This window comes from Camelus bactrianus, chromosome 18 (assembly GCF_048773025.1).
Source record: "Camelus bactrianus isolate YW-2024 breed Bactrian camel chromosome 18, ASM4877302v1, whole genome shotgun sequence".
In the NCBI taxonomy this organism is placed as follows: domain Eukaryota; kingdom Metazoa; phylum Chordata; class Mammalia; order Artiodactyla; family Camelidae; genus Camelus; species Camelus bactrianus.
In genome coordinates, this window is record NC_133556.1 from 34,290,522 (window position 1) to 34,314,221 (window position 23,700).

Sequence of the window (23,700 nt, forward strand, 5' to 3'; positions counted from 1 at the left end):
GTGATTCACTTGGTAGCTGAAACCAAGGCAAAAGAAAGGATACCAAGCTGAGAGCATCACTCGAGGTGCGCTGGCTCTATCATGCTCAACGCTTATAAGGTAGGTTTTGCCACCTGCAGTTTACAGACGATGTGGCTGAGGCTCAGGGAGGTTAAGATCTGGCTAAAAGTCACATAGCAGGTGAGCAGTAGGGCAGGATGGAAAGTCATGTTGCTCTGAATTTCTGGTCCTTGTGTCTCCCTGTGTTGACTGAAGCTGCTACCACTGCCCAAGCTGGTGGCACGAAAGCATCGCATCTTTCGTGCTCACAGAGGTGAAGCTGGCAGAAACGGTCCTCCCCCAGGACGCCATGTTCCCCCTACCTGTACAGCCAGGCAGTAGCACCAGCTCCCAGGGCCCCCAGGCAGTGCCCTAGGCTGGACACGCTGCAGTGCTGACTCACAGCCTCCAGGCTCACGTCTCTCCAATCCCCGAGCAGGTCAGCTCCCTGGACCTAGCTCCCCCAAGCGGGTCCCAGCAAGCAGCCAGGCCAGTGTGCTTCAGGAGCAGAAACACCTCTGTCCTCCTCCCCCAGGCAGTCCTCAGGGCTACACTCACTGGCCGGCTCCCCATAACCAGCTGGGCTGAGAGCGCAGCCGAGTCAGGCCTACAACCAGCTGGCTGCAAGGCAGCACTGACAAGGTCCCCAGGCAGCCCCAGTGGTCGCCCCGTGACCAGTTCACCCATAGCTCTTAGTCCAGGAGCCACAGAGCCCCACTGGAGATCAGGGAGTCCGGCCGTGCACAGGAGAGGGCCTACTGTCCGCCTCTTCCCTGGCCTGGGAGAGCTCAGAAATACCTAAGCTGGGCTGTGCCCCAGCCCAGGCAGCACGTGCACTGTGAGCCCCACAGTCCATCTGCCCTAAAGGCCCAGGTGTGCCCATTCCCAGCGCAACCCCCTGTGGCAGAGGCTGGCTTGAAATACTGAGATACTGGGTCAGTGTCTTAACTGTGTTAACAGAAGGGACCACCCATCTGCTGTCAGGTTGGGCTGGGTGCCCACTCAGGACTGGGAGCCCCGATGCAGTCACTGAGGATGTGGAAGGTTTGGAGGAGGGGACCATGTGGGTCAGCCTGGCAGTGGTCCCAGGCCCCCAGCCATTCCATAGGCAGCCCCCAGTACTCAGGCCATGCCTGCCCCCCACCCCAGAGGTAGACTACCATCTACTACCACTGCCCTGCCAGTGACAAAGACCCCTGTACTTCAAGAGGCCACCCGGTGACATTTCCCCAGCAGTACCCTGACAGCTGGGCAGGTGAGGCGTCTCCACTGCAACTGACCTGTAGAAACCAGTGAGGTGGGTAAGGGGCGTGTATAGGCATGAGGCTTCTTTCCCTGACCTTGACCTCAGTCAGAGTACTAAGATCCAGCTCGACCTCATCTCCCTTTGTGAAGGCCTCCCTGGCCAGAGAGCCCCCGAAGAGAGGTTTGTGTAGACCCGAGTGCCACCCCACAGCATCATCAAAAACAGAAGCAACCAGAGCTCATGTCCTCACAGGGCCTGTGTGGGCCAGGATCTAACTGGATCCTCATCTGATCCTCAAGGTAACTATAGGAGGATTGTTAACAGTCCCATTTTGCAGATGAGAGCACTGAGGCACCGAACGAGTAAGCAACTGGCCTGAAGTTGCACAATTGGTAAGCAATGAAGCAGCCTGGCTTGGAGCCCCCACGCCTTGATCACTCACCCGGCCTCCCGCACACTTTGGATGGTTTAGCCACGCCACCACGCCTGTGATGGGCACAGAGGTGGCTTCCTGCTTTTTGTTCTTGAGAACAATGCAGAAGACAGCTGTGTCCGTGTTTCCTCACCTCGTGTTCTAGGTTCTCCGGGGGACGTACCCAGAACACGAGCTGATGGGCAAGAGTCTCAGCAGTTTTAATTTTGCCAGACAGACCAAGAGTGCCTCTGAGGTGGCTGCCTCACTACACTTGCAGTTAGGGGGGCGGGGGAGGAAGCGCTGACAGAAGGACAGGAGGACAAGTGGACAGAAGAAAGAGAAGAGGTGAAGGCAGGGTGGGGAGGAAGGAAGTGAGGTGGGTAGATGGGAGGGGAGGGTGGGAGGAAAGGAGAAAGGATGGATGAGAAAGGAGGATGGGGAATTTGGTGGGAGGCTGGGAGGGAGGGTGGAAGGGGCTAAGGCAGTAGGAGGGGCTAAGGCAGTGGGAGGGGCTACGGCAGCAGGTGGGGTTAAGGTAGTGGGTGGGCTAAGGCAATGGGAGGGGCTCTAGCAGTGGGATCTGGGTAGGTGACCAGGTAACTTGCAGAAGCAGCAGCCCTCCCATGGGCTGGTTTGGGCCTGCCTACATGGGGGCCTTGAGTCACTCACCTGGAGCTGCCAGAGGCCACGGTGCAGCCCTAGGGCCAGCCCCGGGTGGCCACTGGCTTCCCTCTTCTCCAGGGCTACACGCAGCTGCTCATCCTCCACGCTTACTGTCAGCCCGGCAGCCAGACTGGGTCCCGTGCTCTGGGCAGAAGCAGAGCTGTGGGTGTCCCTCAGACCCACTGCCCCCATGGGGCCCGGGTCCAGCCCTCTCACCCACCTGCAAGTGTCCGCGGCCGTCCACGGTGAAGGGGAGGCCCCAGAGCCTGAGGCCGGGCACCGTGTGGCCAAGGCTGGCATGGAGCCGGCTGCCCAGAGCGCTGGTAGCCCTGCCCTCCAGGCCAAGGGCGGCATCCAGCTGGGCCCCCAAACTACCCAGCATCACACGCACTGAGAGGTTGGAAGCCACATGGGTGTGAGACAGGAGCATCCCTGCCTCGGAGGGGAGTCCTAGGGGCGAGAGGAGGAAGCACAGAGACAGAGGAGCCCCGTATAAGGTCCACCGGAGCCAGAACGGGGGTCTCTGAGAGCCCACCTTCTCTCTGGTGGGGCCCCTGAGCCCTGAGGCAGACTCACCCCCAGGTCCCACCTAACAAACACCACAATGGCCACACAGAGCAAGTGATAGGCCCAGTGTCCTCTTTGGATTTCTAACCCCTCAAAGACAGGGACAGGCTCTCAGAAAGCAAAAGGGGTGTAGGGGTCTGTGTCTGCGCTCTCCCCTCACTGCTGCTCCTCTGAACCCCTCCAGGACTCATGGAAATGTCCCCAAGAAGTGTCAAAGCTATTTCTGAACTGCCATGCAGGAGCACATCCTGGAGGCCCTGCTAGCTTCCAAGCCGGGGAAGCTGGACTGGGAGGGCGATGGGGGGAGTCCTGGGGGAGGGGGTGGCAGCAGGGGCTGTCTGCCATCTGGTTTGGAAGTCTGTCTATACTGGGTAGCAACTGGTGTTGAGTAACATCCCAAGGAAGATGGAGGTACTGGGAGGCACTGGTAGGGGGAGGAGACAGCTGGAAGGTGGATTTGGGGACTGGGGGCTCCTTTAACTCCCTTAGCTTCAGGCCCTGAGAGTCTCTGGGGGAGGAGGTCACTGGGCCCTGTCCATCCCTCTTACCTGCTTCACTCAAGGTGCTGATGTTGTGACTCAGGCTGCCTGAGAGCTGGCCATGCCCAGGGCCCCAGGTGCAGACTCCACCCAGAGACAGGCTGGCCGCATCAGCCCAGAGGCTGGCCTGGCCCCCAAGGCTCCCCATCTGGGCTTGCAGTCGCCCCCTTAGTCGGAGCTCTCCTGGCAGGGTCTGGCTGCTGTTCTGGGCAAGGATGCAGGTCACACTGTGCACAGTAGTGCTGTTCCCTGTCTTCTCATGCTTGTCCCGCAGGAGGAATCCTAGCACTGCTGAGTCAGCAGTGACCTTGATGGTGCCTGCAGAGGATGGGAGAGAAGCCGTACAGAGGAGGGGGCCAGCCCAGGGGACTGGGCTGCTTCGGGAAGGAAGGTAAAGAATCCTAGGGCAGAAAGTTCCTAGGTCCATGATGTAATTCTAACGCATGTCAGAGAGGGCATATCTGAAAATGGACGAAATTAAATCAGCTCCCTCCCAGGATGCTCTGAGAACCAGCCAAACTAATTCACAAATAAAGGAGCTTTGGCAAAAAAGCAGCAAGTCTGATAAGGCATGTCTGTTAATATCAGTGCTCAATCCTGCTCAAGAGTGACAGACCACCGTGACGGAAGGGCTCCATCTTACAGACAACAAAACTGAAACCTGGGAAGCCCTGAGGGCTCCGACCTGGAATTCTAGGGATAGAAAAATGGCTCAGAGGTCTCTTCCATCCAAAGGAAAAGATTCCACACCACTGAGCCAGTCCCAGGCCCATACATGACTCATGCGTTAGGGAAATTCTTGCTCTTACCAGAATCATTTAGGTGTCCTGACCCCACCGGACTCCAGTAGGGCCTTAACGTGGTCCAAGCCCCCTTATACCTCCCTCCGTATCATTCAAAATATGACTGCAGGGTCACCACCTCCAGAAAGCCTTCCTTGGCCCCTCTGCACACCCAGGTTGGGTTAAACACCATTGTTCTATGCTTCCAAAAAGGAACTCATGCTAAACTCTATCACAGAGTCTGGAGCACTTTCCATACAGATAGAACTTTCTTGCAGAATCTTGCAACCATGGTTTTACAAATTCCTTATGTTGTAGGGCCTTAGGGTTAGGGTGAGGGTTAGGGCAAGGGTGAGATCACCTCACACCTGTCAGAAAGGCTGTCATCAAAAAGACCACAAATAAAAAATGTTGGCGAGGATGTGTAGAAAAGGGAACCCTCGTACACTGTTGGTGGGAATGTAAATTGGTGCAGCCAATTTACAGTACAGCCAAAGCAGTATGGAGATTTCTCAAAAAACTAAAAATAGAACTACCATATGACCTAGCAATTCGACTCCTGGGTGTATATAGAAAAAAAATGAAAATACTAATTCCAAAAGATACATACACTACAATGTTCACAGCAGCGTTATTTACAATTGCCAAGGTATGGAAGCAACCTAAGTGTTCATTAACAGATGAAGGGATAAAGAAGATGTGACTACACACACACACACACACACACACACACACACAATGGAATACTACTCAGCCATAAAAAGAAATGAAATTTTACCATTTGCAGCAACATGGATGGACTTGGAGGGCATTATGCTAAGTGAAATAAGTCAGACAGAGAAAGACAAATACTGATGATATCACTTAAACGTGGAATCTAAAAAATAAAAAAAACTAGTGAATACAACAAAAAAACAGATTTACAGATATAGAGAACAAACCAGTGGGTTACCAGTGGGGAAAGGGGAGGGGTGAGGCACAAGATAGAGGGAGGGGAGTAAGAGATACAAACTATTATGTATAAAATAAATAAGCCAGAAGGATATATTGTAAAACACAGAGAATATAGCCATATTTTATAATACCTAAAATGGAGTATAACCTTTAAAAATTGTGAATCACTATGTTGCACAACCTGTAGCTTATATAATAGTGCACATCAATTATACTTCAATTGGAGAAAAAGAAGAGATTAGATTTGTGGTTACCAGAGGCGGGGATGGGGGACTGGATGAAGGGAGTCAAAAGGTACAAACTTCCAGCTATATTATAAATAAGTACCAGGAATATAACATACGACATGATACATATAATTAACACTCTGTATGTACACAGAAGTTGTTAGGAGAGTAAATCCTAAGAGCTCTCATCATAAGAAAAACATTTTTTCTATTTCTTTAATTTTGGGTCTGTATGAGCTGATGGATGTTCACTAAACTTCTTGTGATAACCATTTCATGACGTATGTAAGTCAAACACTATGCTGTACACAAACTTATACAGAGCTGCATGTCAACTATATCTCAATAAAACTAGAAGGAAAAAAAGCATTAGAAAAAATTTGTCTGGGGAACACTGCACCCAACTCTCCCTCTTGGATATTTCCAAAGTCCATTAGCAAGTTAAGGCTCTGACAAGTCCTGCATGAGGAAGCTTGTTTCATATTTAGATAGCGGAAGATTCACTTTGTCAGAATGGGTATTAATTTCTGACAAAAGGGTATCACCAGTGTGTGAGAAGCTTAAACTGAGCTTCAGTGGACTAGAAAACATGCAGGATTTAATCTACCCTGTGGATGCGTAGAAAGTGCTTGCCCCAAATCCCCACTGCCCCTGGCCCATGGCGTTCCCCATTCCCTCACCCTCTCTGAGCGTCTCCTTCTGCTTCAGCATGCCTTTGAGGGTCAGAACGTGGGGCATGGCTGCCCAGGCAGCCACTGTGTGCTGGACTTGGCCCTGCAGGGTCAGGACCTGGCCTCCCCTCTGCTCCTCGGATGCCTTGAGGAGCAGTTGTGCTGCGTTCTGGTCCAGCAGTGCCTTGGAAAACAGCCACATCCTAGGAAGGAAAGTGATGGAGAAGCAGGCCAGATGAGCAGGCCAGGCCATAAGAGGTGCGTTCCAGAACCTTACTGTCCAGACCCATCATAGCACTGCCCCTCTGGGCCCTCAGCCCACAGGGATGCAGTGTAACAGGGGGTTAAGATCATGGGCTTTGAGATCAGTCAAACCTGGGTTGGAATCCCAGTGCTGCTGTGGCCTTGCATAAGGACATAACCTCTCTGAGCCTCAGTTTCTTCTTCTATAAAGTGGAGGATAAAATGGAACTACTGATGTTGAACTGGTATTGCTAATGAGTTATCAATGCATGTTATTATGGTGAGGGATGAGAATAGTAAAAACAGCCCCAAGAAGCCTGCTATTAAACTTCCTGAAGAACTGGGGCAGGGGACATAGTCCCTATCATCCACATGGTATGCTCTTTATAGGATACCACAGGAAATACTCCTCTTGAGTATGAAGACCAGGAACAAGATAAGCCATGCTTTCCTTGTGCACACTCACACAAGAATGTGAGTGTGTGTTTCCCCATAAGGAAAGGCATTATTTGCAAATAATGTTGCTGGTTGGTTTCTCTTTTTGCACTGGCTACTAGGAAGCTCAGAGTCAAATCTTCAACTCAGCTCTAGAAAATAGCATGCATTTCATTTATTGATGCCACTTAGAGCACCTTCCCATTTTTCTTCTCCCCTCACCCTAATTTCCTCATGTATTTTTTAAAATCCAGAACAAGAGTTGGCAAATTATGTGCATAAACTAGCCCACCACTTGTCAGGAAATAAAGTTTTACTGGAACTTGGCCACACCCATTCATTTACATGTTGTCTGTGATGTTTTTGTGCTATCACAGCAGAGTACTTGCAACAGGTACCATATGGCCCGCAGATCTGAAAATATTTACCATCTGGCCCTTTAATGAAAGTTTGCCAATTCCTGACCCAGAACAATATACATTTTTATAATCTGCCTCAAACAATTTTTGGATTGGGAATAGGATGGGCAGCTGGACAGATGGATGTATAGGTGGATGGACAGATAGCTGTAGATGGTAATTCAGGGGGCAGGGTTATCTAGGACCACGTCCAAAGCCCTAGACATCCTTGAATTCAAAAAAGCTGCCAAAGCTGGGGGTGTAAAGGAAAAAGGGAACTAACATTTAATGGAGACCTAATTTGTCCCAGAACCTGCCATCCTTGGAGTAGCATCAATAATGGCAGCTGGTAGTGACCATTCTCACCGGCCAGATGCTGATTTGGAATTCACATGTGCAGTTCAGTTAATCCTAGGACAAAGCTAAGAAGCAGGTTGAGAAACTGAGGCACAGAAGGGCACAGCGTCTTTCCCAAGGTCTGAGAGGCAGTGATGGCAGAGCTGGGATTTGAACCCAGGCTGGCTCAATACCCCCAGGTTCTTGTTGGCCATATCATAGTGGATGTATCAAATATGTGAAAATGTAGTCAGAGATGAAAGACTGGAGGGAAATACATCAACATTATTCCCCATGACTACCTCCAGTGATTTTTGTTTTATTCTTTATATGCTATTATAATCTTTCAAGTCATCTACAGTGAATGCTCTTACAACTGAAAAAGCAAAGATAAAAGTGGAAAATTGAATGCCTCCTCCTTCCATTCCCTCAATGCCTTAAAATCAAGAGAGGCACAAATGGGGGTAATTTTAGGCAGGGTCCCAGAACGACAGAAGAGGGCACCTGAGTGATGTCTTCCCATCTCCCAGGACACCAGCCCTTTGACCTTTGGAGCCCCATTCCCCCCTCGCAGGCCACGTGGGGACCGGCACCTGGCTGGGGAAACCTTGCTGGACAGCTGCAGCCGAACAGCCCTGGGGGCTCTGAGGACCTCCTGGCGGAGGAGGACGCTCACACCCCAGCCCTGGCTGCTTCTCCAGGTATCCTGGCTGGCGTTGGCCTCCAGCAGAACCAGTTCCTTGTCAGACGTGTGCACAGACAGGGAGCCATTGAGGCTGCGCCCTTTGTAGTGCCCAGCAGCTGCCTGCACCTGCAGGGAGGCAGGAGAGGGCTCAGAAACAGAGAGGGGACAGAAAGGGTCTGTGGGAGCTGGATACACAGGATTCCCCTTCTTCCAGGAAGCCTTCCTGAGCCACTCCAGCTCTGAGCATCACCAAACGTAGCACAAGCAAACACTCGGGAAGAGAAATGAGACAGAGGGAAGAATGAGGGACAGCCTTCCCTGACCCCAGCTCCTGGGCCAGGAACAGAGTCTCATCTTATCCTTTACAACACATGAAGAGGAATTTCTGTCTTACAAATGGGGAAACTGAGGCTCAAAGAAGTTTCACATATTCAGCCTGGGCCAACTTGGCTCTAAAACTCATGCTTATGCCTGAAGGGAGATGCTGGGGGAAGCAGAGGACCCCCATGCAACTGAGTTACAGAAAAGGATGCCCCTAACACTGTCCTTGGGGGCCCAGAGGACACCCAGAAACTCTGGAGGTCAAAGGGGAGTGTGTCGGAGCATAAAGAGGGGCCACACCTGGGGTCAGGCTGGAGCAAAGGCTTGGCCAGGCCCACCAAGGTGATGGGGGGAGAAGCGGGTCAGGGGCAGGGAGGCTTTCCCTGCTTTCCTGACCTGTGCCTCAGTTTCCTCATCTACAGGGTAGGAACTGGCCTAGCCTAGTCTGCACATTGCAATCACGTGGGAAGCTTTAAAAAGTATGCCTGGCCCCGCCATATTTGAATTAATGAACTGTAGTATATCCGTGCAATGGAATATTACTCACCGACAAAAAGAAATGAGCCGTCAAGCCATGAAAAGACAGGAAAGACTGTAAGTGCATACTACTCGATGAAAGAAGCCAACCTTTCATGTCAAGCCTACATCCTGAACGACTCCAACTAGATGACATTTGGGGAAAAGGTAAAATGGAAAAGACAGAAAGTGGCTCGGTGGTAGCCAGAGGTTAGGAGGGAGGAACAGGTGGAGTCTGGAGGATTTTGGGGGCAGTGAAAACACTCTGCGTGGTACAGTAAAGGCTGATCTATGACATTATGCATTTGGCAAAACCCACAGAATGTGCAATACAGGGAGGAAAGCCTTAAACTATGGACTTTAGTTAATAATAAATATCGGTCTATCAGTTTTAATGAATGTTCCACACTGATGCAAGATGTTATCAAGAAGGGAACCTGTCCTGGCGGGGAAGGAAGTATGTGGGGAACTCTCGTATTTTTGGCCCAATTTTTCTGTAAACCTAAAACTGCTCTAAAAGTGAAGTTTATTAATTTTTTAATGGTTGCCGGGGACCCCTTGACCAATCAACTCAGCATCTCCAGACTGGGATCCGGGTATGTTCTAACACCTCTCCAGGTGGTTGCAACACGCAGCTTGGGCTGGGAACTTCTAGGCGACACTGCGGTTTCTCCGACTAGCCTCTGAGGGCTGAAGGGTCCTGCAGACCAAGCCTTCTCAGTGAGGGCAATATTGCCCCCAAATGCACAATGGGTTCTCGGCAGGGGTTAGGTTAACATTTCTTTAATATATATAGGGCATAGATATGCATCAGCTCATAATAGAAATACAGGACATCTGTGGAATTACAGAAATTCTTAGCGAGGGCAATTAGGAAATAATGTCTAAAAAGCCTCTTTGGTTTGGGGAAGTGATAAAGAAAATCAGGTTAAAAGCACCAGCGTGGGGACACTCTGGGAGAGTTTCAAGACGGTAAACAGGGCCTGGCAAGGCTGGGCTCCTGCTCCCTTCCCCCACCCCCACTCAACCAGAGAGATAAGTTAAGTAAAGGATTCTGCTGCTTTTAAAAGTAATAGTAAAGTCAGAAGCCATTAGGTGACCCAGCATCCAAGCTTCCAACGGGACCTGTCCCTGCCCTGCATGAGTGGCCTGGGCTCTGCAGCCAGACCGCCTGGGTTCCTGTCCAAGACCCCCTATTTATGCCCACGGTGACCTTGTACAGGTAGTCATCTGGCTATGCCTTAGAGTCATCTGCAAAATGCCACAACAGCACCATCACGAGGCATGTGTGAGATGATCCACATGACGGGTTTAGAACAGGGTGGAGGGTGTAGCTCAGTGGTAGAGCGCGTGCTTAGCACACACGAGGTCCAAGGTTCAATCCCCAGTACCACCATTAAAAAGAAAGAAATGAACAAACCTAATTACCTCCCCCTCCCAAAAAAGCTTTGTTTAAATAAAAGGTAAAGGGTTTAGAACGGAGCCCAGCACACGATAAAGACTCAACAGATGCCAGCTCCCGCTATGTGATTACAATGATGGCACATCTTAGAATCTGAGATGCCATAATTTTATACGTCTCTTCGAAAGCAAAAAGGCTGCTAATGAAACAACGAACCTATGGTGACCTGAAGACACATCCTGATTTCAGAGATACCGACACGAGAGAGAACGTGCCTCTGAGAAAGATCACTTTCCATAATTCAGGCTCCACTCGAGTTTCTGAAACCCACAGGCACAGGGCTGAAGGCACAGCAGGCATTTAAAAACTGCTATTAAATTCCAGTCCTCATCAGTGTTCAGATTACCCATCTATACCTCCTTGTCCCAGCCCACCGTCTAATTTCTGTATCCACAGCACACACAGCTTCCTCAGTGAAGCAACCAAAGTAGGGGGCTTTCTAAGGAGCCGGCCCTGGGGGAGCAGAGCACAGCCTTTCTGCCTGATCTCCCTTCTCTGACCCTGTATCTCCTTGTAGAAACCCTTTAGTATTTCTACCCAACACTGGGCAAATTATTCTAGGGTCAAAAACCCATTTTGAAGGCTCATACAGCTTCTCCGAAGCCCAATTACAAGACAGGGTTTGGAGGACAATTCTGTTTCTTTCCATTTTCAAGGGTGAAATGTGATCCTTTCCTCCCCCAGGGAGCTAAAAACCCTTCTTGCCTTGACAATCACTTCCAAATGATGGATTTGGAAACCTCCCTTCCATCTGTTCTTGATTCTGGAGGGGCCGTCTGGCTGAGCTTAACATCGTGGGGCAGCCTCCCCGCTGCTCCCTCCGTGGGGCCTCCATCCTCCCGTCCTTCCGCCCCATCTCCCAGCAAGCTGACTACTCGGAGACAATACTTGGCAGGCAACTGAGGTCATCCCAAAGGGACCACCATCTGTACCTGTAAGTTTGGAGGAAATGCTGGTCTCTGGGGATGTCTGAGCAGGAAGAAAAACACCACCTGGGAGTCAGAGCCATTCAGCTGGACTGAGACCTGTTGGGAGGGGGAGATGGAAAAGGGGGACGTCAGAGGGAGCAGAGGAGGAAGAGGAGAACCCCAGAAGGTGGCTGGCTGGGCACCAACGAGGGACAGGTCATCCCAGAGTTTGCCCCAAACCCAGGCCCCACAGCAGATGCCAGAAACCAACATCTTCCCTCGCTGGTTCTCAGCCCTAAATTTCACCCAGGCTCAATTACTTGGGAGGCGAGAATTCTGCCATTGAACCACCAATGCCCTCAGGCTGCATTACTTGGAAGCTTGAGAAGTGTGGCCCCAGGTATGGAGCTGGGAGGACAGTTCTGGGACCCCAGACTCCCTCCTTCCCCTGTCATGGTCCCTGCTCATGCCTCCCATATCCATGGCCACCTTTTATTTAACCCTGACCATGAACCAGGCACTAGGAAGCTGGCTTTACAATTATCATCTTATTTAATCATCAGCCCTGCTCTCATAGGCTGATATTATAACTATCCCCATTTCACAGCTAGAAAAACTGATGATCAGGGGGGTTGAGTAATCTACCCAAGGTCACACAGCAAGTCATCAGTGGAGCTGGGATTTGAGCTTGAAAGCTCCTTGGAGATGGGAATAGCAACAGTCATTTGTGCAGCCCCAGCATACTGCACAGAGCCTGGCACGCAGCAGAGGCACAATCTGTATATGGTGAATTAATGAATACGCCTACGGTGGCTGCCATATAGTCACCAAAATGCATTTCCTTTTCCTCCAGGACACGTGGCTAAACTGTATTTCCCAGCCTCCCTTGCAGCTGAATAAGGTCATGCGATGAGTTCTGGCCAATGGAACGTGGGCAGGAGTGGCATGCACTACTTAGGGGCCTGGCCAATGAAAACCTCCTGTATAATTCTCACCCCCTCTCTCCCCATCTGCCAGCTGGGGCAGAGCCACAAGGTGGAGGGAGCATGGGTCCCTGAGTGACTACGTGAAGCTGAGCCACACTGAACTGCGACAGGACTGGAGGATAAACTTTCACAGTAAAGCAAACTTTTATTACAATAGTGCATCTTGATCAATCACATGCACACTGACAAAATAAGGGCTGTGTTGTTATCTTGCCAGGGCCACCCTTCCACCTCCTCAGCTGTCCCATATAGGACACCTGCACACTAACGTCAAAACCCTCCTCCCTCAGCACGGAGGCAGAACTCAGCCTTCTGACCTGGGATGTGATGTTGTTGACAGCAGCCCGTGCATCCACCCTGCAGTCGAATGCTCCCTGGGGACTCCGTCTGAAGATAATGTCCCCATTCAAACTCAGGGCCTGGGGGAACCTCAGCTGCGAAGGAATAGACAGTACCCTTTACTCTCGCCAACAGTCGAGCTCTGCCTGGGGGCCACAAACCAGCCCTTGCCTGACCTGGGGACAGGTACCTGGGAGGAATGAGCCAAGTCCAGGGCCAGGCTGTGCCAGATTTCCTCGCGCCGAGATCTGTCATAATGCAGGCCCTTCAAGTGCAGCAAGACTTTCTGGTTGACTTTCAAAGTGGCCTCGACTTCCCTGTTCTGAGCCTGGGTGTACAAGAGCCAAAGGCCCTGAGAGAGGTGACTTCCCATCACTCAGAGCCTGCAGAAGCCACCCTAGGAACCCAGCAGTCCAAGGGGGTCAGAAGATGGATGGGTGAAAGCACAATCTACATTGTCCCACCCCCAGAAAAGGAAATAGGGGCAGGGGCAGGTGGGGTCTTTGAACGCGGATGGTAAACCCCAGTGCCCACAGGTAGGGTTAGCAGAGTGGGCTGGAGGGATCATAGCTGAGGGCCTGTGTCTCACTCACAGGGCACCTGTTCTATTCACTAACACTCAGCATGGGTCCTGGCGCATAGTAGGTGCTCAATAAATACATCTAGAAGAATGCAGAATCACTACTTGCAGTTATACCTGGAAACCCCAAGGCCAAAGCCATGCTGAAGTGGAAGAACATTTAATTCACAGTGTGGCAGGCAGAATAGTACCTTCCCTGCCCTCAAATACCCACATCCTCAACCCCACAACCTGTGAATATGTTACAGGGCACAAGGGACTTTGCAGTTAAGGATCTTGACATGGGGAGATTATTCTGGATTATCCAGTGGGCCCAAGGTAATCCCAAGAGTTCTTATAAGAAGGAGGCAGGGGGCTGAGTCAGAGAGAGTGGAAGATGCTACTCTGCTGGCTTTGAAGCTGGAGGAAGGGACCATGAACCAAGAAATGCAGGTGGCTTTTAGAAGCTAGAAAAGGCAAGGAAACACATTCTCCCCTGGAGCCTCTAGAAGGAATGCAACCCTGGCAACATCTTGATTTTGGCCAAGCAAAACCCCATTTGGATTTCTGATCTCCAGAAACGCAAGATAAAGTTGTGTTGTTTTAAGCCACTAAACTTGCGGTAATTCATTATAGAAGCAACAGGAAATGCATGCACATATTTAATCATTTATTCACTCAACAACCATTTAGCTTCTGCCACGTGCAAAGTACAAGTAGCAGGTTACCATCGTTTCCTACCTGTGTTGACTGAGAAATTTAAAGTGTCTTGCCACAGAATTTTATCGTGAGTGTATGTCTTAAAGGCATATGCAGTTTTATTTTAGAGCCAAGATGGAGAAGGAATAAACAGAGGTCCAAGAAAAGAGAAAGATGTGTGTCATTAAGCAAAGACAAGGTTTTAAAAAGAACAGACAGCTAAATTAAACTAAACTAAAAGATCCCCAACTAGTTGGTTCCAGCCTGTTGTTGTCAGGTGGGATTTTACGCCCAGTGGGTCAGATCTTCGGATTTTTTTTTTTTAATTAGAAACAGAAATCTGGGTTTTACCCTAAATCTTCTAAGTGTCGACATTTTTTTTTTTTTTAATTTAAATGTGCAGCAGGCCAAACAAAACACATCTGCAGGTTGGATTTGGCCCACATGGCCATTTTGCAATCTCCGGTTTAGAAAAAAAGCACTCATCCTGGGAAACATTTCTGCAGGTGTCCTGGGGCGTCATCCTGCCCGTTCTTTCCCCCCAGGAGCCCTAAGGACTTCAGCTACCAAACGTGGGGGCCACTCATAGTCCCGTTTAACTGGTAGGGAAGTGAGGTCCCAGGTCTCTGTGCTCAACAGCTGGTCAGGCTTCGCCCTCCTTCCCACAGACCTCTGGAGACCCCACAAGGGAGAAACCACCATCATCTTTCTTGTCCAGGGCCCGGCACACAGTAGGTGCTCACTAAGTGCTGGCTGGAGAATGGGGTCAGCTCCCAAAGCTTCTACTCCTAGAGAGATCGAGAAGGAGACTTGGATGAGGGCCTGCAGGCACATCTTAAGTACTTGACAGAGATGGCCGTACTACACTCTGATTCTCACAACCACTGCACAAGTGACAGGTGATGCTGTCTCCACCGTACAGATGAGGAAACTGCGGTCCAGAGACCTGACATCCTTTGCTAAGGACACACAGGCACAAACGAGTTTCACCACTAGAAAGACGGATGCTAAGACCCTCTAAGTCAGAGGTTAGCAAACTACGGCCCTGGGGCCAAACTCGGCCTGTTTTTGTAAAGAAAGTTTTCCTAGTTCAGATGCTATATCGAAAATACCACAGATTGGGGGGCTCGAAGGACAGGCATTTATTTCTTACAGTTCTGAAGGCTGGAAGTCTGAGATCAGGGTGTCTGCGTGAAGAAACCTCTTCCTGGTTTGCAGACAGCTATGTCCTCACACGTGGCGAGAGTGAGTTAGCACCGTTTCTCTTAAAAGGACACTAATCTTATCATAAGGGCTCCACGCTCACAACCTAATCACCTCCCACAGACCCCACTTCCAAATACGATCACATTAGAGCTTCCACATATGAATCTGGGGGGGACACAAACATTCAGTCCATAGTGAAAGCTTTAGGGACATACAGTCACGTCCTTTCATTGGTGCCTCCTGTCATGTTTCTGTGCTACAAAGGCAGAGGTGAGCAGCTGCGCCAGAGGCTGGATGGCCCTCAAAGGCTACAACAGTTAATATCTGGTCCTTCATAGAAAGAGTTGGTCAGCCCTGCTCTAAATCAGGTATATAATGGATTTTCAAGAGCAATGGAGCAACAATGATTCATTAAGTACTGACCATGCGCCAGGCCCTGCGGCTACCGTGATGACAAAGCAGATATGGTCCCAATCCCGCATCTCACAGATTAGCAGAGGGTCAGGCTGGGTCAAGAGAAGCCATAGGGGGTTTTAAGTGAGATAGGATTATGCTGGCAGGTTGAAAAATTCCCTCAGGCCTGTCAAGTAGATGGATCAGGCAGAGACAGAGTAGAACAGAAAACTCAGGCAGGAGAATGCTTTGTTCGTCCATCTGACGGATGATGGCAACACGAACTGGGGACCTCTGGCGTGGAAAGGTCTCTGGGATCCTCACTTACGATGTGCCGACTCCAAGCAACCACGCAGCCCTCCAAGCTCCTGGGGATGGCCTTGCTGTTGTATGGGTGGGAGAGGCCTGCACAGACCTGGGAGGGACAACCACGCATGTGCACACAGGCAGAGACAGGTCAGAGGAGATGGGGGCTCCCTCCCGCCCTCAGGCCCCTCCCCGCCGCACCCTGGAGCCCACTCACGTAGGGGTGCCCGGCCTGGTAGCCCAGGACTGTGGTCTGCAGGGTCTCATCCTGGCCATCAAGGACAAGCCTCGTCTCCAGGGAGTAACGCTGGTGCTGCTTGTCTGCCATGAAGGTCTCCTGCAGGAGGATGCTCTGCGGGATGCGCAGAGTCAAGGGATGCCTGGCGTGGAGTGGGGGATACAGGTCGAAGCCATTAAAGCAGCTGGGAGGGGCAGGGGACAACTGTGCCCATGGGCTCAGATTGGGCCTGTCACCAACTTGCAGAGTTAAGACTTGGCCACAGAGAGAAGAGCATCAGGACGCACGTCAGCCCTATGAGTTACACTTGCCAGTCAACACCCAGTCCCCATCCCACTGTGTCCCCTCGACAACCCAGCTCGCTGGGCAAAGCTGGGGTCAGCATCACCCCTTGGCAGCAGAGAGCCCATGGGGTCTGGAGCCACACAGACTGGGGTTAGGATCCAGTCTTAGCCTTCCACTAGCTGTGTGACCCGGGGCCACAAAGGACTGGACTGACTTCTCTGTACCTCAGTTTTCCCATCTGTAAGGTGGGGGCAAACATAACAATACCCAGCTCACACAGTGGTGGGGTTATGAAAGATAACGTATGTGCCAAGAATGCAAACTTCCCAAGAATTTCTGTCCTTTTTATTCTCTGCTGTTTTCCACAGGCCCAGAAAAGCGCTTGGTACATAGTAGGTGCTCAATAAATAGAAACAAAATAATGAATCAGATCTTTGCAAATGACAGCTGCTGTTACTTTTGGGTTATTGTTGTTGTTTGACAGAAGATGACTAAGGTCCCAGAGCTGGACTTCAGGCTGTGTCTGCTGATTCCAACCCTGTGCCTGTTCACCCCCGACAAAGAACAAGCTTTTTAACCAGCTGTTCCTGTCGGAACTGACGTGGATGCCCAGAGCAGCGCTCAGGCGGGAGCGAGGAGACTGATTTCTGTGGCCCCCTTAGCACACTAACAGAAGGGAACGAGGGATGTGACGGCTCTCAGGGAGGCATCTTGTGTCCGAGTTCTGGGTTCTGTCTGGGCCCAGCAAGCCGGCGAGGGTCCCTCCAGGCAGCAATGTACACCCTGCTCCCCAGTGACCCTCCACGCCGGAGAAGGGGAGACCTGGGCAGGCACCACATCTCAGGGGAATTGGCTTGGAGGAAGGGGCCACACGTACCTAAAGAGGAATGTCCCCCGCTTCTGGTACAACCTCCCGTCTTGCATCAGCTCCTCCAGCTCGCCCTCCAACTGCAGGCCCTGAGGCTGGCCCCTGGCACCAGCCCCCAGAGCCGTCAGCAACACGTGGATCTTCCACGGCTGCAACAAGGAAACTGACTGATGAAGAGGGATGGCCCACAGGGACCAAGCTGCTAAACATCCTGCCCTGGGGGTTCCTAGGGGCAGCTCCCACCACCCACTCATCACCTGGAGAATGACCACCCAAGAAGCACTGCTGAATAGGGCTGCAGCCTCCACCCCATTGGACCACGAGATTGCACAGGCACGCCACTGTGACCAGACCTCCTGAAGCGCCAAGCGGGAACAAAGGACCCAGGCTTCCAGCTCCAGGTGGCCAAACTTTGCTCTGGGGTCTGTGCTCATATGGCTGGAGTCCATTTTACAGATAAAGAAACTGGGGCTCAGGGAGGCCTGAGATCATAGCCGAGCTAGTAGCATTAAGCCCTTTTTTACCCCAAGAGAGGGAATCAGGGTCTCTCGATGGCAGAGCTTCCAGCACAGCTCGCTCGGATCCTTACCTGCTCCGCGTGCCTGTAGGCCGCTGTTAGGTTCAGCTCCCGCTGGGGACCCTTCAACCAGCAGTGAAGGATCTTAAGGTCCTGGCTATTCTCAGCGTGGATCTCACTTTGTATTGCTGCACTCCAGGCTGATTCTACTTCACTCTGGCTGCGAAAGAGGTTCTGTGCCAAGGCTGTGACCATGGAAACCTGCAGTGAGGATGGCAAGGGTAACCGAGGCCTCTGGATACCCTATTTCCTCCTCTCGGGACACCTTTTCTCCCCATTCCCATTCCCACTTGGTGAACTCCTACTCATCCTTCAAAACCCCTTGCATGCCATCTCAGCTAGAACTTTCCTGATTGGTCCAAGCAAAATTGGTTGTTTCCTACAGCGTCTTGAGGAAGGAGGAAAAAACAGATCTTCCTCTTTCACCCCTGAGCAAAGGGAGCATCAGAGTTATCAGAGAAGATCACTCTCTTCCCCTCTATTCTTCCACTCAAGGAGGGAACATGATCTCACTGGGCCCTTATTATCAGCCAGCAGGGTCTTGGTATCCTGAAGAGCACACATTTGTAGGTGGCCTTGTCTCCCTGTCATGGTCTTAGAGCCCTGGGAAGAGCTGGGTGTTATTTTGGCTTGTACTGGGGCTGGGGGAGGGAGAGCACTTCGGCCTTGTGTTAGGCCCTGTACCCCAGCTCATTGCCCTTGGCACGAGCTCCATGAGGAATATCATGGTGCCTCGTGCCCTGCTGGCCTCTGTCCCTGGTTCACACAGCTCCCTCAGGACACTCACAAGGAGAGGTGATGGGGCCAAATACAAGAACTCCCTAACACCTTGCCCCGTCTGTCATTGATGCTCAGGTCTCCGCCTAAGAACCTGCGGGTCCTTCCCTGCTGGATTCCCCATTTCAGCAAATGGCAGCTGGCTGGGCCAAAACTTTGGGGTCATTTGTCTCTTCTTCACACCCTTACCCCCAGTGCCAACCCATCAGCAAATCTATCAGCCAGTCAGTCAGCTACACCTCCAAGCAAGTTTTGGAATCTGATCACTTGCCACACCTCGACTGTCATCTCCCAGGACGGGCCACCACCCTGCTTCTGGGCTGGGTCACCCACGGGGGCGGGCTGGCCGATCTCCACATGCACGCCTATGCCGGCTTTTTCTGTCACAAAAAGACCTCCTCCAGGTCCCTAAGCTTGCCAGGAGTGACCTGTTTCTTCTGACCCTACCCTGGAGCCACCCAGCCCCTGCCTCAGAGGGGACCCTGCGGTCCCCAGGAAGGCCCACTGACTGCCTCTTTCTGGGCCCAAGTCAGGCCTGACCACCCTCTGTGTCTGCTGGTGATCCCAACACAGGGAGAGGATTTATGTTCCAGGGAAGCCCTCCTCTGGGTGGTTTTCTTCCAAACTCTGCTACGCTTCCGCGATCAAACATGTGAAAGGATCAGACTTAATTATACTCAGCAGTTGGCGGAAAACTAACCTACATCCTTGAAGTTTCCAAACTGGTTTATTGGCAAAAACCTGATATCTACTTGTTTCCAAGGTACCAGTTCAACCTGCTTTCCATGTTTTACTTTATCGGCCGCTAAGCAAGAATATGGCAAATTGAGATTTATTCTGGGGTCCACTCTCCCAAGTTCACTTGGCAACTAATTCTGAAAAGTGCCACCACTGGGTGAGCCTGACTTTACACATCTGTGACCTGGTATTGACGCCCAGACCTCGGCTTTAACCCTCTGCACAGCAGGGGAGATCTAGAGGGCAGGAAATCGGGCTCCCTGGGGCGGTGGAGGGGCGCGATGCCAAGTAGGAGAGGGTGGAGGCGTGGCCAAGCATGCGCACCCGGAGGTAGGTGGTAGCTGGGGTGTAGACATGAATCTTGCCCTCTCTGTAGAGGCCCTGGCTCCTGCAGGCCACATTCATCACCAGATTCTTGAGGATCCAAGCCTTGCCCAGGGTCAACTCCAACACAGCCTGGAATGTGGCTCGGTGGGGCCAGTACAGCCTGTGAGCCATGGAGACCATCAGCCATGGACTATCCAGGTTCAAGGCTCCTGCAAGGGGCAGAGAGGGAGGAGCTGGTATCCTGGGCAGGAAGGGAGCTTCTGGCAGGCACTAAGAGACCCCCATAATCTCATCATGGTCACTGTAGGCATATCTCAAAACTGGGAAGGACTGGGAGGGGGCATGAAGGAACTTTCTAGAACAATGGTAATGCTCTGAATTTTGACAGAGGCTTGGGTTTCCCAGGTGTGCGCACCTGCCAAAACTCACCAGATGGTACCCTGGCAATATGTGTATTTCACTCTAGTGAATGATGCAATACTGAAATGTACTGAGGTCCACAATTTACTCTGAACAAAAGGTATTTACACTGGTTGCCATTTTAAGCAAAATTTGGCATGGAAAGACATGAAGCTGAAAATTAGTGTATTTGTCATAACTTCAACTTTTTAAAAACTTAAAATTTCAAGTACATACATGAATACAGAGAATATGACGAGCTCCCACATAACACTCACCCAACCTTCGACAATTATCAAGTCATAGTCTGATTCACTTCTCACACTATGTATTACTTTTCAAACTACGTATTACTTCAATCAAAATAATAATCAATTCAAAAAATTAATTCAAGGGTAAACTATGGTAAATCTGTTTTTTTTTTTAATGGGAGAAAAACTGTTTCAGGGAGAAGGAACAGCAAGTGCAAAGGCCCTGAGGTATGTTTGGGGAACAGAAAAGAGTCTAGTGGGACTGCAGGATAATGGTTAATGGGGAAAGTAGGGTGAGATAAGGAAGGAAAAACAGGCAGGAGCGTGTACTGTAGAGCTCTGTCAGCGAGGGTAGGAAGTCAGGAGGTGATTTAAACTTTCCTGGGACATATTAAAAGTGAGACTTGAGTGAATCAGGCAAACCACAGGGAAGGGTGTTCCAGGTAGTGGGTATGGTTTGAGCAAAGACTTAGCGAAGGGCACTCCCTAGACGACACTCACCTTCCCACTTCCACAGGGTGGCCCTGGATGTGTCCTTCCACTGCAAGCCTGCCACAAAGGGCAGCCGCCCATTGTACTGCACCTTCAGGTGCGTGCTGCTCTCCACATGGGGTTGGCGGAAGCTGAAGTGGTGCAGCTGCATACGGTAATCCACCTGCCTCGCTGGCACCTGCAGTACAAACTGGAGACCCACACCCAAGATGCTAATTAGATCATGCTGCTCCAACTTAGGACATTCTACTGGCTTTCCACCACAGTCTGAGCTCCCTGGCTACAAGGAACTGCCCCGTCCACCCCAAAGAGAAATCCTCTACCCATGAGCAGTCATTCCCCATTGCCTTCTTCCCCCAGCCTCTGGAAACCTTTAATCTACTTTCTGTTCCATGGATTTGCCTACTCTGGACATTTCGTACAAACAGAATCATACAGTATGTGGCCTTTTGTGTCTGGCTTCTTTCACTTAGCATGATGTTTTCAAGGTTCATCCATGTTGTAGCACATGTCAGAACTTCATTTTTTGTGGGGAGGGAATAGCTCAGTAGTAGAGTGTGTGTTTAGCATGCACAAGGTCCTAGGTTCAGTCCCCAGTACCTCCATTAAAATAGATAAATAGATAGATAGGTAGATAGATAGATAGACAGACAGACAGACAGACCTAATTAACTCCCCCCCCCAAATTTTTTTTACAAAGAACTTCATTCATTTTTTTTACTGAATAATAATCTATTGTGTAGATAAATCATACTTTATCTATTCATCCATTGATGAACATTTGGACTGTTTCTACTTTTTTGGCTATTATGAATAATGGTGCTAAAATCTTCATGTACAAGTTTTATGTGGACATAAGGTTTCAATTCTCTCGAGTACCTAGGAGTAGAATTGTTGGGTTATATGGTAACTCTGAACTTAACATTTTAAGGCAACACCAAACTATTTTTCTAGTCACATCATTTTACAATCCCACCAATATGAGAGTTCTAACTTGCCCACATTCTCACCAACACTTGTTATTGTCTGTCTCTTTTCATTTTAGTCATGCTAGTGGGTTTGAAGTAGTATCTCACTGTGGTTTTGATTTGAATTTCCCTAATGACTAACTAGGTTGAACATCTTTTTATGCTCTTTTTGGCCATTTGTGTGCCTTTTTCAGAGAAATCCAAATCTTTTGTCTTTTTCTTGTTGAGTTATAAGAGTTCTTTGTATTTAGATACAAATCCTTTATCAAACATGATTCACATGTGTTTTCTTCCATCCTGTGGGCTGTTATTTCACTTTCTTGATGGTGTCCTTTCAAGCACAAATGTTTTTAATTCTGGTGAAGTCTGATGTATTTTTGTCATTACTTATACTTTCAGTGCCATAGCTCAGAAACCCTTGCCTAATCTGAGATCCTAAGAATTTACTCTTATGTTTTCTTCCAAGAGATTTATAGTTCTTAAATTTATAATAACTTCTTCTTAATTTCATAGTTCTTAAAATTAGAAATTCATCATCTATTTTGAGTTCATTTTTATATGTGGTATGAGGTAAGGGTCCAACTTCATTCTCTTGCACATGAATATCCAGTTGTCTCAGCATGATTTGTTGAAAAGACAGTTCTTTCCCTTCCTCAATTATCTTGGCACCTTTGTCAACAATCAGCTGTCTTGTGGTTACCGGGGGTGGGGAAGGGGTGGGAGTTAGAGATTTGCAGGTACTAACTGATATATATAGAATAGATAAACAACAAGTTCATGTTCTGTAACCAGGGGAACGCAAATTCAAACAACGAGATACCATTTTCATCCATATCAGCAATATATTTCAAATGGTAACACTCAAGGATTGGTGGGAATATGGAGATTGCTCCTCTTGGACATGGCTGGGAGGTGGGTGATTGGTACAGACATTTTGGAAGGCAAAGTGGCAAAAGCCAGCAAATTTAAAATGCACACATTTCTGGAAATTCTACATTGTGACATCTGCCCCAGAGCCCCCCCCCTCACACACGTGCCCAGGGAGGCGTGCCCCAGGATGTTCAGGTATGCACACTTAGAAACCACCAAGAGTGAAATGGCCAAATAAAATGCAGGATAGACGCACACAGAACATGATGCAGGTATTAAAAAGGACACAGTAGATTTCTCTAAAACGAGGGGAGTTCTCCAAGATCCATTGCCGAAGGACACACAGCAAGACTCACCGAACAAAACTAAGTGTTTGTGACAGGTCCACAGAGCAAACGAATACAAAAAGGCCCGCTCTCCTGTGCTTCAGACCATAACCCTGGTTCTCTCCAGCTGAGGAGGGGGTCAGGAATGTGGATGGTAACTGTGAAAGGGAATTTTAACCCTATTTTAAATTTTACACTTTTTCAAAAGGAGAATTTATTCATGGAGTATTGGTATAATTTAAAATCAACTTAATACTTAGGAATGAAGTTAAGCAAGGAGGCAAAAGATTTGTGCACTGAAAACTACAAAACACCACTGAAAGAAATTAGAGAAGCCAGAAACAAATGGAAAGACACCCTGTGTCTATGGATTGGAAGACTTAATATTGTTAAGATTCAATACGAACCAAAGCAATCTACAGATTTAATGCAATCCCTATCAAAATCTCAATGGTATCTTTTTTTTGATAGAAATAGAAAAATCCATCCTAAAATTTACATGGATTCTCAAGGGACCCCAAATAGACAAAACAATCTTGAAAAAGAACAAAGCTGAAGGTCTCACAAAGCTACAGTAATCAAAATTGTATGGTATGAAATCAAAACTATATAGTAGTGACCTAGAAGACAGACATACTGACCAATGGAATACAAATGACTGCCCAGAAATAAACTCCCACATCTGTGGT

At 49.6% G+C, this 23,700-nt stretch overlaps 1 protein-coding gene across 20 annotated transcripts in view; it reads right to left on the minus strand.

Moving 5' to 3' along the window:
• LOC105074257 (uncharacterized) overlaps positions 1-23,700 on the minus strand; it is a 140,108-nt gene that overhangs the window by 47,662 nt on the left and 68,746 nt on the right. For 19 of the 20 annotated variants that reach the window (XR_012500429.1, XR_012500426.1, XR_012500423.1 and 16 more), the window contains 14 exons: positions 20,857-21,037; positions 19,703-19,914; positions 17,876-18,064; positions 17,296-17,435; positions 16,113-16,275; positions 15,918-16,004; positions 12,923-13,060; positions 12,711-12,827; positions 11,432-11,524; positions 8,109-8,326; positions 6,113-6,306; positions 3,479-3,787; positions 2,584-2,813; positions 2,370-2,507 (listed from right to left, as the gene is read on the minus strand). Coding sequence is in view for 6 of the 20 variants with exons in the window: in XM_074346798.1 (XP_074202899.1) it covers positions 2,370-2,507; positions 2,584-2,813; positions 3,479-3,787; positions 6,113-6,306; positions 8,109-8,326; positions 11,432-11,524; positions 12,711-12,827; positions 12,923-13,060; positions 15,918-16,004; positions 16,113-16,275; positions 17,296-17,435; positions 17,876-18,064; positions 19,703-19,914; positions 20,857-21,037 (2,409 nt within the window). In the remaining 14 variants the exon portion in view is untranslated. The remainder of the gene's footprint in view (positions 1-2,369; positions 2,508-2,583; positions 2,814-3,478; positions 3,788-6,112; positions 6,307-8,108; positions 8,327-11,431; positions 11,525-12,710; positions 12,828-12,922; positions 13,061-15,917; positions 16,005-16,112; positions 16,276-17,295; positions 17,436-17,875; positions 18,065-19,702; positions 19,915-20,856; positions 21,038-23,700) is intronic. The other variant, XR_012500427.1, reaches the window with a different exon arrangement.